We start from the raw sequence: 14,814 nt of genomic DNA on the forward strand, positions 1-14,814 counted from the left end.
GTTTGTACATTTGAGTATGTGTATGTGCGTATGTACATTTGTGTATGTGTGTATGTACATTTGTGTATGTGCGTATGTTACTTATTTTTGTGTATGTGCTTTTGTACATTTGTGTATGTGCGTATGTACATTTGTGTATTATGTTTCCATTTACCTAAAACATAGCTCAAGCCCACAGGTCGGCTTCCTGCGAGACGTTTCCTGGATTATCAGTGTCTAGCCCGTGATATGCATAGCCTCCACTTCAAATGAAAAGATTAAATTAACTTTGTTTTACTTATTTTAGTATGTCTCATACATAAATCATTTGATCGTTTAAGACATAATTAACAACATATATATCATCAAATAACAATATTTGCCCGACTTCAGTGTCTGCCATCTGGTTACACCTTGGTAATGGCCGATGATAGTTACACCTACGGCGATTTTCATCAGGAAACATTGATAATCCGTTGTCCTTAAATGATATTGTGAGTTGGTTGAATATGAATTTTCTTGACGAAGATTTAGATCTGGAGATATTTAGGACAGAAGCTACCCGATAGCTTTCTTGATCCTTCGAAGTCGTAAATGAAGCATCCAAAATACAATCTCGTCTATTTTCTAAATTTCCCTCTGGCTATATAAAGTGATAAGTCATCTTGCAATTGCAAAACATGTTCGTAGTTATATGTAAAGGATAAATGAAAGTGAAGTCCACTAATCTATTATCTAAACCAAGTTAGTCCACTCGACCCACCTGCCATTCGATAACACAACGGAACGTTCTGCGGTCCAAGGCCGATAACTGAAAGCGATTTTCGTACATATTTATGTTTTAATAGATGAATTAGACCATGAAGCAGAGTAGTTCATCATCCCATTTCGATTACTCAGTTTGTTCTTGTTGAAGAACAGTTTGATGTGTTGGGCGCAAATAGACGTTGAATTGTCTAAGGCGCCCGACAACCCAAACACCACACCATACCAAACACACTTACAATCAGCTGATCAATGAACTATAGTTGTAATGCACATCATGTGAGGAGCTGTTGAGGCTAATGTAAATTGCGTACCTTTTTACTGACGAAATCACTCAAACAAGTAGTTTTAGCTTGCATAATTCACACGATTAACTATGATTTGTATTAATCCAGACGATGTGGTGGAAGTTAACGATGAAGGAAATTACGCTGGAAAATCAACCCATGTATGAAGTCTAAACAAAGAACATGTCTCAACGATTTGAAAAATGCCCTACAATGAAGCTGCCGAAAACGCGAGATCGGCAATAAATCGTCGTTTTTCTGCGACTCGGCAGAGAGGAACATTGATGTCGGTTAGAGAGACAGTTCTGACGAGTCAAAGTCCTCCTGATTGGGAAATTAAAATCCAGTGCAGAAGATGAGCGTTCTCGACAAATGTAACAAAAGGATTTCATTTCACCAGCATGTTTACAACACTTTTCCACATACCTTCATTCGACCACAAAACCTGTTATCCTCCCTTAACGAGTACGGTACGTTCGACAATCCACTTCATTTGTAGGGGCTGATAATTCTACTAACAACTAACAATGAATTAAAACAGAACATCGGATTGTGTCCAGAGTGATGAAGCGACACCCGACAAGCGGATATACTCTACGGGCAATGGTAATGCATCTGCCGAATCACTGTTTCTTCACTGTCGAATTGTGGTGATTGCAACACCGAATATGGAAAACACTTGGTACTAAGAAATACAATGGAAATCATATCAATTTTCAAAATGCATGCATGAAATGCCGCGTAGTGCAGGTTAAAAAAATACACACTTGTCTCCGACCTAAATCCATTCAAGCAATGATTGATGCTGGTTTGAACTGAGGCACATCATGTTCATAAGTGGACACAAAAATGAAAGCTCTGTGAGCTCAGCGCCCCTCGTGGTTTATACTTCCTGTATGCGTATGCGTATGCGTATGCGTATGCGTATGCGTATGCGTATGCGTATTAATATGTGTATGAATTCGCGTATGTATATGTGTAGGTCTATGTGTATTTGTAGAATGTATACGCGTATGTGTATGTATTGTGTGTATGTGTATGCATACGTGTAGACTTGCGTCTCGTGGGCACGAAAGAAACCTTTGATCGTGAGGTTGTATTACCGTATCGCCCCGATTATATTTCTTGATTTGTGAGCACCAAACCCATGCTCGTGGGTTTCACCAAATCTGTAAACGTTTAAGACCTGCATCACTTTGGGATTTCCACCCACATTAAGCTGACACACCATGATATAACTGAAATACTGTTCAAAACCCCGTGAGAGGGTGTGTAAGACCACGCCATTCAAAGTATATTTGAATGCCACGTTTTTGATTATACAGCCCATCTATCTATAGCCCATTTATATATTGGGTTGTATACTGATGATTTATTGTTTTATATGTTTTCAACTAGTTTTATAATGAATCTGTGATATTCTACTGCCCATAAATACATTTATTTGGCGTAGAGATATGTATTATATACGTATAACTTGCTGACATTTTGCCGATGTGACGTAAAATTTTAACGCACTCACCCACTGTGTATCTTCAACATGAATGTTTACAGAACAGATGGCAAAGGGTTCACATCGACAATGTTACAGTCATAACATGATTTGAAGAAGTTATGCATATATAGCACATATGAAGCTGCCGTCAAAGGACAGTATAACAACTAGTAATATATCACAGTTGTTGTTTTAAGACAAGTTTGACAACATTGAAAAGAACAGACTATGACGGACAACACAATATAAAACAAACGAGCTTAAGTTTGGTCATCATACCCGGGACCATGGGAACATACAGTACTTTTGCTACCTGCATGGTTCCCCTGCAGGATTTACGCCATCCCTAAAGTCGCTGGTGATTGTTAACAAGATGAGACACATGTTAAAGCACACAAATATTCTGCGGTTAAAACAGTGGTAGAAATAAAAATACTTTGAATGACGTGATCTTCGAAGATTCTTATCGTATTCGTAAATAAGACAACCTCAACGAATTGTTCTTATCTTAGAAAGAAGTGATTTAAAAACATAGATTTTGAGTTTCAATTTTTTACAATAGTCTTCAGATAAGAGAATTAATTTGATAAAAAGACAAATAATCACATCTGTAAAAGGTTCAGCTAATGTACCATCAAATCCCTGTTTTAAAGATCAACCACTACGCCTTATACAACCAAGAAAGTATTTGAGAGAAGTGGAATTAACACCATATGTGACTTACAGGGTCTGCTTGAATGTTTGCTATCTCGGAAAAGGAAATTAGATGATGATTAAACATTTGATTTTTCATCTCCAATACGAGAAAAGGTCTGCATTCGATGATCCATTGGCATTTGTCACTAAACTTTGGTGAGCATATAATAATTATTTATTTGAGTTGCTGGGCTTCCTCATAGACAACATCAACGTTAAATTTGGGAAAATGTCTGTCAGGCAAGAGGCAGGCATCCCCAATGGGCACCAATTGTGTTTCCTTCCTTGCTGATCTGTTTCGTTATGCTATCTTACAATAATAGTCAAATGGCCGATTCTATTCCACTGATTTACCCACGAGAACTAAAGAAGAGACCCGTGAAACCACCTCATCTATTCCATATCAAAACATGCATACAGATTGAGAGTGGCAATATCTACACAACACTGCATGACAAGGGGGGATTATTTCAACTTTCCAATAGTCAACTTCCCTTTATAGCCATAAGGAATGTCCGCTAAGACGCACACCTCTCTCACAAAAGATGCTACTGTGTTAACGTTGGCAAGGTGACGTTTGGTGAGTCGCCGATGATCCATACTCATATCATGCATTTTGTCACATTTTCCATAGTGGAGTCAGTTGAAGGTCTTCCAAATCTGTTGGCATGGGTTGTCCAGTCGTCCAAAGCCCCACAGTTCACTATGATGCGTCCTATGATCGTGGGTTCGAATCCTGGTTCACCCCAATAATGCTTCTAGGTTTGTCAGCATTACACAAGTGTTGGTTGGTTTCACCTAAGTGGTCTGAGACCTGCATCACTTCGGGTTTTCCTCCCACATTTGGCTGGGGCGACGTGATATAAATGAAATACTGTTTAAAGCGGCGTTAAACACTCGATCACTCAACTTTCCTAGATGCTATCTTTTCCAGCCTTGAACCACGCTGTCCAACTCTTAACGGTGGCAAACGGAAGGAGCAACATTCCCTTGAGCTGACACCATGTCCGCATGGATGATTATTTGAGTTGTCCCTTTCACCATGTCCGAATGGATGGTTATTTGAGTTGTCCCTTTCACCATGTCCGCATGGATGGTTATTTGAGTTGTCCATTTCACCATGTTCGCATGGATGGTTATTTGAGTTGTCCCTTTCACCATGTCCGCATGGATGATTATTTGAGTTGTCCCTTTCACCATGTCCACATGGATGGTTATTTGAGTTGTCCATTTCACCATGTCCGCATGGATGACTATTTGAGTTGTCCCTTTCACCATGTCCGCATGGATGGTTATTTAAGTTGTCCCTTTCACCATGTCCGCATGGATGGTTATTTGAGTTGTCCCTTTCACCATGTCCGCATGGATGGTTATTTGAGTTGTCCCTTTCACCATGTCCGCATGGATGGTTATTTATGTTGTCTCTTTCACCATGTCCGAATGAATGACTATTTGAGTTGTCCTTTTCACCATGTCCGCATGGATGGTTATTTGAGTTGTCCCTTTCACCATGTCCGCATGGATGGTTATTTGAGTTGTCCCTTTCACCATGTCCGCATGGATGGTTATTTGAGTTGTCCCTTTCACCATGTCCGCATGGATGGTTATTTGAGTTGTCACTTTCACCATTTCCGCATGGATGGTTATTTAAGTTGTCCCTTTCACCATGTCCGCATGGATGGTTATTTGAGTTGTCCCTTTCACCATGTCCGCATGGATGGCTAGTTGAGTTGTCCCTTTCACCATGTCCGCATTGATGGTTATTTGAGTTGTCCCTTTCACCATGTCCGCATGGATGGCTAGTTGAGTTGTCCCTTTCACCATTTCCGCATGGATGGTTATTTGAGTTGTCCCTTTCACTATGTCCGCATGGATGGTTATTTGAGTTGTCCATTTCACCATGTCCGCATGGATGGCTAGTTGAGTTGTCCCTTTCACCATGTCCGCATGGATGGTTATTTGAGTTGTCCCTTTCACCATGTCCGCATGGATGGTTATTTGAGTTGTCCCTTTCACCATGTCCGCATGGATGGTTATTTGAGTTGTCCCTTTCACCATTTCCGCATGGATGGTTATTTGAGTTGTCCCTTTCACCATGTCCGCATGGATGGTTATTTGAGTTGTCCCTTTCACCATGTCCGCATGGATGGTTATTTGAGTTGTCCCTTTCACCATGTCCGCATGGATGGTTATTTGAGTTGTCACTTTCACCATTTCCGCATGGATGGTTATTTAAGTTGTCCCTTTCACCATGTCCGCATGGATGGTTATTTGAGTTGTCCCTTTCACCATGTCCGCATGGATGGCTAGTTGAGTTGTCCCTTTCACCATGTCCGCATTGATGGTTATTTGAGTTGTCCCTTTCACCATGTCCGCATGGATGGCTAGTTGAGTTGTCCCTTTCACCATTTCCGCATGGATGGTTATTTGAGTTGTCCCTTTCACTATGTCCGCATGGATGGTTATTTGAGTTGTCCATTTCACCATGTCCGCATGGATGGCTAGTTGAGTTGTCCCTTTCACCATGTCCGAATGAATAACTATTTGAGTTTTCCTTTTCACCATGTCCGCATGGATGGTTATTTATGTTGTCCCTTTCACCATGTCCGAATGGATGGTTATTTGAGTTGTCCCTTTCACCTGATATTTGATGAGTGTGTGGAAGCAGTATCGTCCATTTGTCAGTTTGATGCCTGTAGATTATGCTGTCTGGTCGTGTATTTTGTTCAGCTTGTAATCAGGGAAAGTATATCACTAAATACATGCAAACTGCACCCATCGTAATAGCCCCTGAAGTGCGTAGATATCGTGCCATGGTTGTTAGACAGTAATATAAGCATACGCCCCTTTTCAATGGTACAGAATCTTCAGCGAGATGACTGTATGAGACCATAGAGATATCACTCCATTAGTGAAATCACAAATAGTTAAAATGTCACTGCTGTACAAGTACAAGCTACATTATGACAATCGACGTTGCTATCGATGTCCTTGTCGACTATAATAACCATATCTAGGTTATCAGTGAGCACAGCTTTGGGGGTGGTTTCCCTCACATGGACAGAAGACAATAAATAAATGTTCAGTGTGCTTATCTGGAAAAACATACAGTAGCTGGAACCACATGTCACAGTGAGATTAAAGGTGTCCGAAATCATATCCCAAAACGCTGTTGTACATACCGTGTCTATGCTGTGACCGTATAAAAGAAAATCAAACAGATTTTATTCATGGGGGATAGTTTTGCTAATATATAATTTAATTCATGTAACAAAGCAAAACAAAATAAACTACACGTGAACATTAAGTATATCGATACAATCTCTTCAGTGATTCAGACTTAGAAAGATAGTATGTCTTTCGCGCTGCATGACCTGTTTTTTTCATATCGTATGTTTGACTTTGTCTTTTGATATAAAAATCAGTACATGTCGGCAAACTTCGTAAGTCATTTATTGTTAAAACAGTTGAAGTAGCAACTTCACCGCCAGTTCAAACTCAAAATAGCAACATTACAAATATTTATATTAAACATTGCATCACAAACAAAACGAGGGTTAAATGCGCAGTTTTATTATCACAGCGACCTTCAACTATAATGATAACATGCTTATACGCCCCTCTGAACGATAAGTTACTGATCATATCAGCGCACGATGAATTGCGCAGTGTGATCGTTGCATCAATATACTCCCTGCAAGACGACGCCATATGCAAACGAGGTGAGAGTCAGTAACTTTTTCTGTTTTCACGGTTATTGTATTTACATACAATCTTAATGAATGACATATACTACAACGCACACGTTTGTGATCATCTTCTGGAGTAAGATTACGGAATAATTCGCTAACATGAATACACAATGTCATTTTGAAAGTGGTCAAATGTAACAAATGTTATATTTGGGATAACACCTTCTTCGTAAAGTACAGATTCTCGTACTTGTTTGGGTTCAGTCCCGTCCGGGATTCGAACCCTCACTGCCAGATTGAGGCACCTAATCGCCAGCACACAAAGTCAGCGATCTAACCCACTCAGCCACTGAGGCTTCCACAAAAATGAAAGTCCGACAACTGGTAGTCTAGATCACGTACCCCTCTGACAAGTGTAAATTGGCACAGCTCCAATGGCCGAAAGCTATGAACACACAATGCCATTTAGAAAGTGGTCAAATGTAACAAATGTTATATTTGGGATAACACCTTCCAAGTAAAGATTTCGAATCCCGGACGGGACTCAACCCCCAAAAAGTACGAGAATCTGTACTTTACGAAAAAGGTGTAATCCCAAATATAACATTTGTTAAATTCGCTAATAATCTGCGAAAACTAGTTTATTGCTTTATGACCACAATAAGAAGTTTAATAAAAGTAGGATACTTTAATCAGGATATCGATTAAATCTAATATTTGATGCTCAATGTGAAAGTATTGCAGGTAATTTTGGATAAATCAACTTAAGTTTGTAAATTATTCCTGCCATAATATTATTGTCCGTAAATAATATTTTTGACATGAATATTTGACTTGATCAATTTACATTGTGACTTTTGTACAAATCTTTATGTGTATATACTTGCATGCAGTAGTTTGATAAATACCAATGTGTCAGGCGTGTTATCACAGTTGCTATGTGTACTTGGGTTAACCACACCATGCAGAGCCATCCTAATCAGTGATACCTAACAGTTAAGGTTGATATATGAACAATATGAAGTGCATTACACTCACCAAGCTGATAATTATGTTCACATTTACACAGTACAGGTATAGATCTATATATCTATGGAACTACGGATCTTTCTGTGTGTATCATATGCTAAATGTCATTACGATATATAAATCAAACAGAAATAAGAAAGCTAAATGTATTCTATAAGTTTGTTATTATTGTGTCATGTACACCAGTTGTCCAAATGGTTTCTTGCTCCGTGACATACATCTTTCGCTATGATGATTGGTGAATAAGCTACCTGTATCATGATATGTCTTGCGTTTGCAAATAAATAATTCAAGAACCTCCTCAAACTAGCTACGTTCCGCTATTTATGCAATATTCCAGCATAATCACAACGGTGAAATGGGCGGAATCAAACCCATGCCTTTGGCGTGACAAACAACATTATCTTGGGTGAAATTCCAGCAGATAACCTGGATGATATCACTCAAATCACTCAAACTGGGTCACATATTTTAACGTCCCAGATTGAACAAGTCCATGGCGATGCGAACATGACTGAAAAACACACTGTTCAAATTGAGGTTAAGCCCTACATCTATATTACACCATCTTTGTGCATGTTGTCAATCAACAAACGTGACTGAACACCAGACAGTATTCGTGTAGCCAGTAGTTCGTTCTAAATCATGGGGACACATACGAGCGTACAGGAACTCTGTTCGTTACCGTCGGCATCGTCATGGTAAAGTTAGGGCTTCAAATCTCTATTAAATTAAATAAGTGACATGTGAATAATCGAGACTTGATAAGACAAACCAGTGATTTATAATACGAGCAGCGTCCTACACCGTCGATCTGCGATAACACGCAATCATCACCGAGCCTGGCCACCCAACTATTTAGTCATCAATGGAGGGCTAGGAATCACCGTGTGCGACATACGCTTGCAGTCGGAAAGCGCACGTTAAATCTCCAATATAAGTAAGTAAGTAAGCTAGGAATAAATCCTAACAAGGGTTCGCACCATCCACGATAATCCAGGGTAGTATTTGTTCTGCTACTTTGGCTATTACGCGCAATGGACTGTTTCGTATATATTCAAACACGTTTTTATTTAGATAATTGTCATCAATGTTTATATGTTTGAGTCTGATCACAGTGGTGAACTGTGGGTCCACCGTGAAAAAAGGACCCTGATAGAGATGGTTCGAAACTAGTGATTACTTTGAATGGCATTGAGTAATATATTGTTGTTTTGATAGAAATATACTTGCCCTTGCTATGATTGAAGTAGTCCTCCGCTGCACTAGTACTGTAGTAGCCGAAGAACGTATCAAACCCTCTGTAAGTAGGTGTACACTTCCATTTGCAGAAACCCAGGTGCCATCTTGAAAAACTCATGAAACTGATGGGCGGGTGTTGGGTTGTGTAGAATAGTTAAATATGAAAATTCTTTGCTGATAGTTGGGACCCGCTCATTTATCAAATTATTACAATTCTTTGTGAACATAGTAGGTAATCATATACATGTATCTACCTTGCTTGTAAGGTATCCGAGATTCATTTCGTCCATGTACAGGAATGCATAGTGTTTAGGCCATATTGATTGGTATCAAACCTACATCCATACGATCAGAAAGCCAATTTCGCACTCTACAAAAGCTGTTGTATTATAATACTTTTTCTGGACATACCTGTCGACCATATGCATGGGTAGCGTATCCGAGTTTCTTCAACTCTTGTTGCAGTAAGGTGTAGTTGAGAGGCACACATGCGGCCTGAACATCGTTCAGAACTCCGTGTTTCAATGTGAAATTTAAATGTAACCCCCATTACACCATAACAGACAAGACGACATTTCACGTTATACAAATTACACGCTTGGCTTAGCGGGGTTGTCCCATACGGGGCCATATTTGATCCCAGTTAAAAACTGATTCACAAAATTCTGTTCTGGCACCATTAATGTTAAATGTGTTATGTTCATCTTAATGTTTCATGAGGAAAAAAATCTTTTATTTTTCTTACCTGCATGCCCATCTTGAATGGAAACATTCCACTCACGAAGGCAGTACGATACCTCTAAATAATTATTTGAGGACGAGGCTGTATCTAACAGTGCACATACTGACAACCGTCGATCGTGGATATGCTCTTATCAGTTTCATCTCGAAAAATCCTTCTTTTATGACAGTTATAATTTTCAAGATTCAGAATCCATGACAGATCATTCTACAAATACATTTGGACAATTTACAACTTATATTCATGCATTAAATGCATAAAAGTTAAAGTGATATATAAAAGCAAATGAGATTTACGGGCTACAATAAGGCGTTCTCAAAGATGATCCCCTCTGTAGCCAGTTTGTCAATGTTAGGAGTCTTTATGTTTGGGTTTCGGAAACCAAAATCGTTCCATCCTTAGTTAGAATTAGAATCTACAGGACCCGGAAACGTTATTACATACATTTGTGCAAGTAAGGATGATTTAATTCAGGACTGATGAGGAATCAATCGGTCCTTTAGAAGTTCCAAATCTAAAATTTGTGGAAACTTAAGAAAGAAACTTGTCTCTCATTAAAACATTATATTCATACTAGTGATATTATGTCTGCAGGCCGTCCACAAATATGAGTAAGATTCGAAGTAGTAGTCAGTTTTAAAGTTTTTAAGAGAGCATTGTGAAACAGCTTTATGACATGTTGTAGTTCTGCATGTGGAAATCTAAACTAACTTTCTTGTGTGATGTGTGTTATGTGTGTTTTGTACATATTTGGTATAGCATGTATCGCTATTGACGCACTTTCTTCTTTACGCGAAAGTATTCATGAATTTTGAAAGCTTTTGTTATTGGTCAGGAATTTATCAATTGACTATTAAGGTACGCTTCCATTAAGACCACATTCTAAGTATCAAATACTGGTCTCCGCGAGAGAGATACCACAGTAGAATAATATGCTATACTCAAACAAAAGACACACATGTGTGCTATTGAGATACATACATGACGAATATAAGCACAAACAATATGTGAAGAATCAATTGTATGTCATTGTAGCGCCACATAACCACGGGATCAATGTACGCGCATCATGAAAAGGCCAATAAATGAATTCTTAGTTGCCAAACACGTTGTCTGTTACAACAGTTTAACTGTTACTTGATGCCACGACTAAACGATACACGAAACATCTTGAATAGCAAAAGTTTAGCACATGCCTGTTGTGTATATAAAGAACAATAACTTGACGGACGAGGTCCGTTTCTATCTCCCAAGCAACAAGAGGAAAATAGAAGAAAATCTACAATTATGATTACTAAAAAAGTATGGGCTCCTGAAAAATCAGATTTAATATAAAAGCATTTTATTTGTGTATACAATTTAAACAATGTCTGTTTAACACTATGGTTTCTTTGTGATTGACAAATGTTTTGTGCGTACGTATCAAAAGTAAATATCAGCCACTAACTTGGCTGGCATCAGAGACCATAAACCGATACTCTGGCTGGCATGGTTAAGTTGACCCTTTTGATATTAGCGTGTGTCATAGTTACAACGTTAAGAAACCTTTCAAGGTGCTTGGTTGTCCACCAAGTTGCTATATATTATGCTCCTTCTGACAGTGACATATTTACAATTATCAGCAGGCGATATTGAGGTCCATACTCGACGGACATGCAGGTAACCATACAGATAGTTGAGTGTATTTTAGCTCTTAAAGACTGGTCTTTGCTGGAATACAAAAGCAGAACGGTAACGTATATACAACACAATTGGAGTTCATCAATGAATCCATGTCAACATTTTTATCTGGGGCACAAACGCGTGGCAGTTACATGTATAGTATTACCCACATTTTTCGTAAATGCACTATGCATGTATTTGAACATAATTAAATCCATTGAATGTATTTTCCATTCCAAATATAGTTTATGGCGAAATAAAATCATGTATTAACAGAAACTTGAAATATCTTTAAAATATAATAAATGCAAAGAGGTTGAATGACAATGTAAGTCAATCCCATTTTAGGTACCATTCTCGGTGAAATTGTTTGGACCAACAGAAGTGTATCACTTGTGTCCAGAAAACACTTTAATCAGTACAGAGTACTATTATATAGTTTGTATGTACACATACGCAATCGCCCAGGAGGAGTGTTTGTCCAGATTTAATGGATGTACAGGTTTAACAGTTCAAAATTTTAGATCTTATTGGAAAGTTCTCTATGAACAATGTGATGGGCTATTTCACAGTGTGTAAATCTACAGGTAATTTTGCATTGTAAACACGATATGTGTTTCTCCTAATTCAGAATACTGAATGGTCCATACTATTGATGTTCACACTTTCGCCATCTTGGATCGAAAACGCGTATCAACTAATTGGGAACAGAGGCCGTCTTGTAATGTGGAACGTTATAAGCCCGCGTTTTATTGTTGATATATCGAATACAGAAAATATTGTATATCTAGTGCTCAACTCGTTTTTAATATACTGGAATTTGCATTTTGCTGTCAGAAATACGGAAGTGATCATGAACTATGTATATCAGAAATGTATTCGTTTACAAATTGAAACATCCTTTACCACCTATGTAATGACAAAACATTGTGACAGTATATTAAGTTACAGAATGTATGGTATTCTGTAGATTACAATGAAACTATGTTCAATTAAACTTTTTTAACACAATACAATAGAAAAGCTAAACATATGTAAATGCCAATCAGCTAATCAAATCCATGTTCAATTACTGAGATATATATCAGATGATGGTCCAGATGGTCAGTTGGTCCAGGTCCTGCGCAAATCTGAGTTTCCATCTCTGGGTCTACTGTTCTTTTAACCAAGCTCGTCAAGCAACCCTCATCCCTCAGCCTGCAGTGTGCATCATTATGTCCATCAGACTTCTAAACTGGTTTAAGATGGGGTTTATGCTCACCTTTGGGTCGACATTCAGAACTTGCAAGTATAAGCCTATCTTGAGATAGTGTTTTGTTTGTTACTAGATATGTAACGAGCAAAGTCTCGTGCTATTTACGAGTACGTGGGGTACACTGCATGCGATTGTGGTAAAACAAAAAAAGGATGGAGCGACCTACCGTGTCTTGTTTTACCAAAGTAACTATTTCACAGAAGGATATGACTCAGAGATTCGTGAAGTATGCGTGTTTCCTCATTGAAACAGAAATAAATATTCAATTTAAGCTTCCTTACTACAATGTTTATAGTTTGACGTGGAGATCTACATGTGTATATGAAAATATATTTTCCATTACAGATGAAGCTTTTAGGATGAACGAGCAATTCAGGATGAATACATATCTGCCATGGTTGACTCTGGTGTGAATGGGACAACATCGGCCAAAGATTTGACCGGTAAACTGCATGTAAAAATGTATTGTTTACAGAAATGTACACACTAAGCACTACATATTAGAACTGCAGATATTCAAAGGTTACCACATAAAAGAAACTGTGACTCGTAAGTCAGTAATCTTCAAATGTAAATAGTTCATTTAAAGTTATTTTCTGGTACTGTTAACAAACATTAGGTACATGTAAGCTAAATTGTGTGAAACTTACTTGAAACTTTTGACGTATTTTATGGATGCTCTTTTCTGTGTCAATAACAAAACTGAGTTCTATCAATGGATTCATTAACATCTTCATGTATTTACTTAGAATAAAATGAATCCCCTATATCACAAGAACACCTGTAAGCACATTAACATTCCCTTTCAGGTTCATGTGAGAAGTGTCAGAGTGTTGAACGGAGGTATGGGGACATATCCTGTGCTCTGAATTTGTTTGTCATTCACACGGAACGACCTCATATTTGTGCTGGGAAGAGATCTGGACATTTGAGAGAAAAGAAGAAGGTTATTGACAGAATTGGTAAAGTGGTGTCGGCTTTAAGGAACAGTGGAGGTGGGCATCTGTTGGTCCATATTAACGGCCAGGAATCGGAAGATAGGTGCCTTGAACAGTTTGATGAGGCAATTACAAGGAGTTTGTCGGATCTAATTGAAGATGGACAGTTGTATGTAAACATATACAGGCGACAATGGTTGTCGGAGTTGCCTTTGTCTGATTTTCAAAATGACACTGACTTTATTTGGCTTAATGTGGAAAGTGCTCATGGTGTAGCGACTGTAGATTTCAATACGAAAATAAGAGACGATATTGCCAATGAAAATCCCTCATACGTCACAGTGGCATGTTTACTATCCACAACCAAGGCAAGGAGATCACAAAGTGCAAAATGTCGAGAAACTGATACTGTAGGCAGCAGTACAACTGAACATTTCGCATCTTTGTTCAATAACCCACAGCAATATCACGAAAATAGGAACATAGAATACAAGGCGTTAAAATCTCAGATTTTGAAAAAGATCGGGAAAAGTGACTCTAGTTTCGCAGATTACATCTGGACGGACCTGAAACTAAAGTATAATGTGACATCCATGTCAAAGGTGGATAACGGGGGTTCATTTTATGTTGGAATTGCCGAGGAGCAAAAGAAATACATAGCAGAGTATGGAACCAAAGTGCCGATCATTGAAGGATTTCAACTGACAGTTGACCCGCAAGCCGTAACTAAACTTATACTTCAAAAACTCAAAGATACCGTTACTGTCTTAAAAGATGAGACTTTCCATGATGCTCCAGATGGCCTTATCGAGATAATCTTCCACAAGATACCCAGTGGTTACGTGTTAGAAGTTGCTGTGCGTTATTGTGAAGGAATTGTTTTTAATGACAAAGAAGGACCGAGGGCATACGAAGTGAAAGGCAATGAAATTCGTCGTATTGATAAAGAAGAGTGGTTGCGACGTTTCAGTTTATCTATGAATAACAAAACACTGTGTTTTAAGTGTAAGCAAAGAGAGTACTGATTTCTTT

The 14,814-nt window shown here is 38.4% G+C and overlaps 2 protein-coding genes across 2 annotated transcripts; one reads left to right on the top strand and one right to left on the bottom strand.

Annotated features, from left to right (window-relative positions):
- Window positions 1-4,869: 4,869 nt before the first annotated feature.
- On the bottom strand, window positions 4,870-5,436 carry LOC139461666 (uncharacterized). Its single transcript, XM_071243123.1, has one exon. The coding sequence runs from the start codon at window positions 5,434-5,436 to the stop codon at window positions 4,870-4,872; it is 567 nt and encodes a 188-aa protein (XP_071099224.1).
- Window positions 5,437-6,908: 1,472 nt separating this feature from the next.
- Window positions 6,909-14,807, top strand: LOC139462552 (uncharacterized). The gene is made up of 3 exons (XM_071244361.1): window positions 6,909-6,944; window positions 13,190-13,287; window positions 13,654-14,807. The coding sequence occupies exons 2-3, from the start codon at window positions 13,239-13,241 to the stop codon at window positions 14,805-14,807; spliced, it is 1,203 nt and encodes a 400-aa protein (XP_071100462.1). The 5' UTR covers window positions 6,909-6,944; window positions 13,190-13,238.
- The last annotated feature ends 7 nt before the right edge of the window (window positions 14,808-14,814 follow it).

This window comes from Haliotis cracherodii, unplaced genomic scaffold (genome assembly GCF_022045235.1).
Source record: "Haliotis cracherodii isolate W230 unplaced genomic scaffold, xgHalCrac1.p SCAF_15, whole genome shotgun sequence".
Classification (NCBI taxonomy): Eukaryota; Metazoa; Mollusca; class Gastropoda; order Lepetellida; family Haliotidae; genus Haliotis; species Haliotis cracherodii.

Coding starts and splice junctions, on each gene's coding strand:
- LOC139461666 (XM_071243123.1), bottom strand. CDS start 5,436: ATGGTGAAAGTGACAACTCAAATAACCATCCATGCGGACATGGTGAAA.
- LOC139462552 (XM_071244361.1), top strand. CDS start 13,239: ATGGTTGACTCTGGTGTGAATGGGACAACATCGGCCAAAGATTTGACC. Junction 13,288..13,653: donor ATCGGCCAAAGATTTGACCG/GTAAACTGCATG, acceptor ATTCCCTTTCAG/GTTCATGTGAGAAGTGTCAG.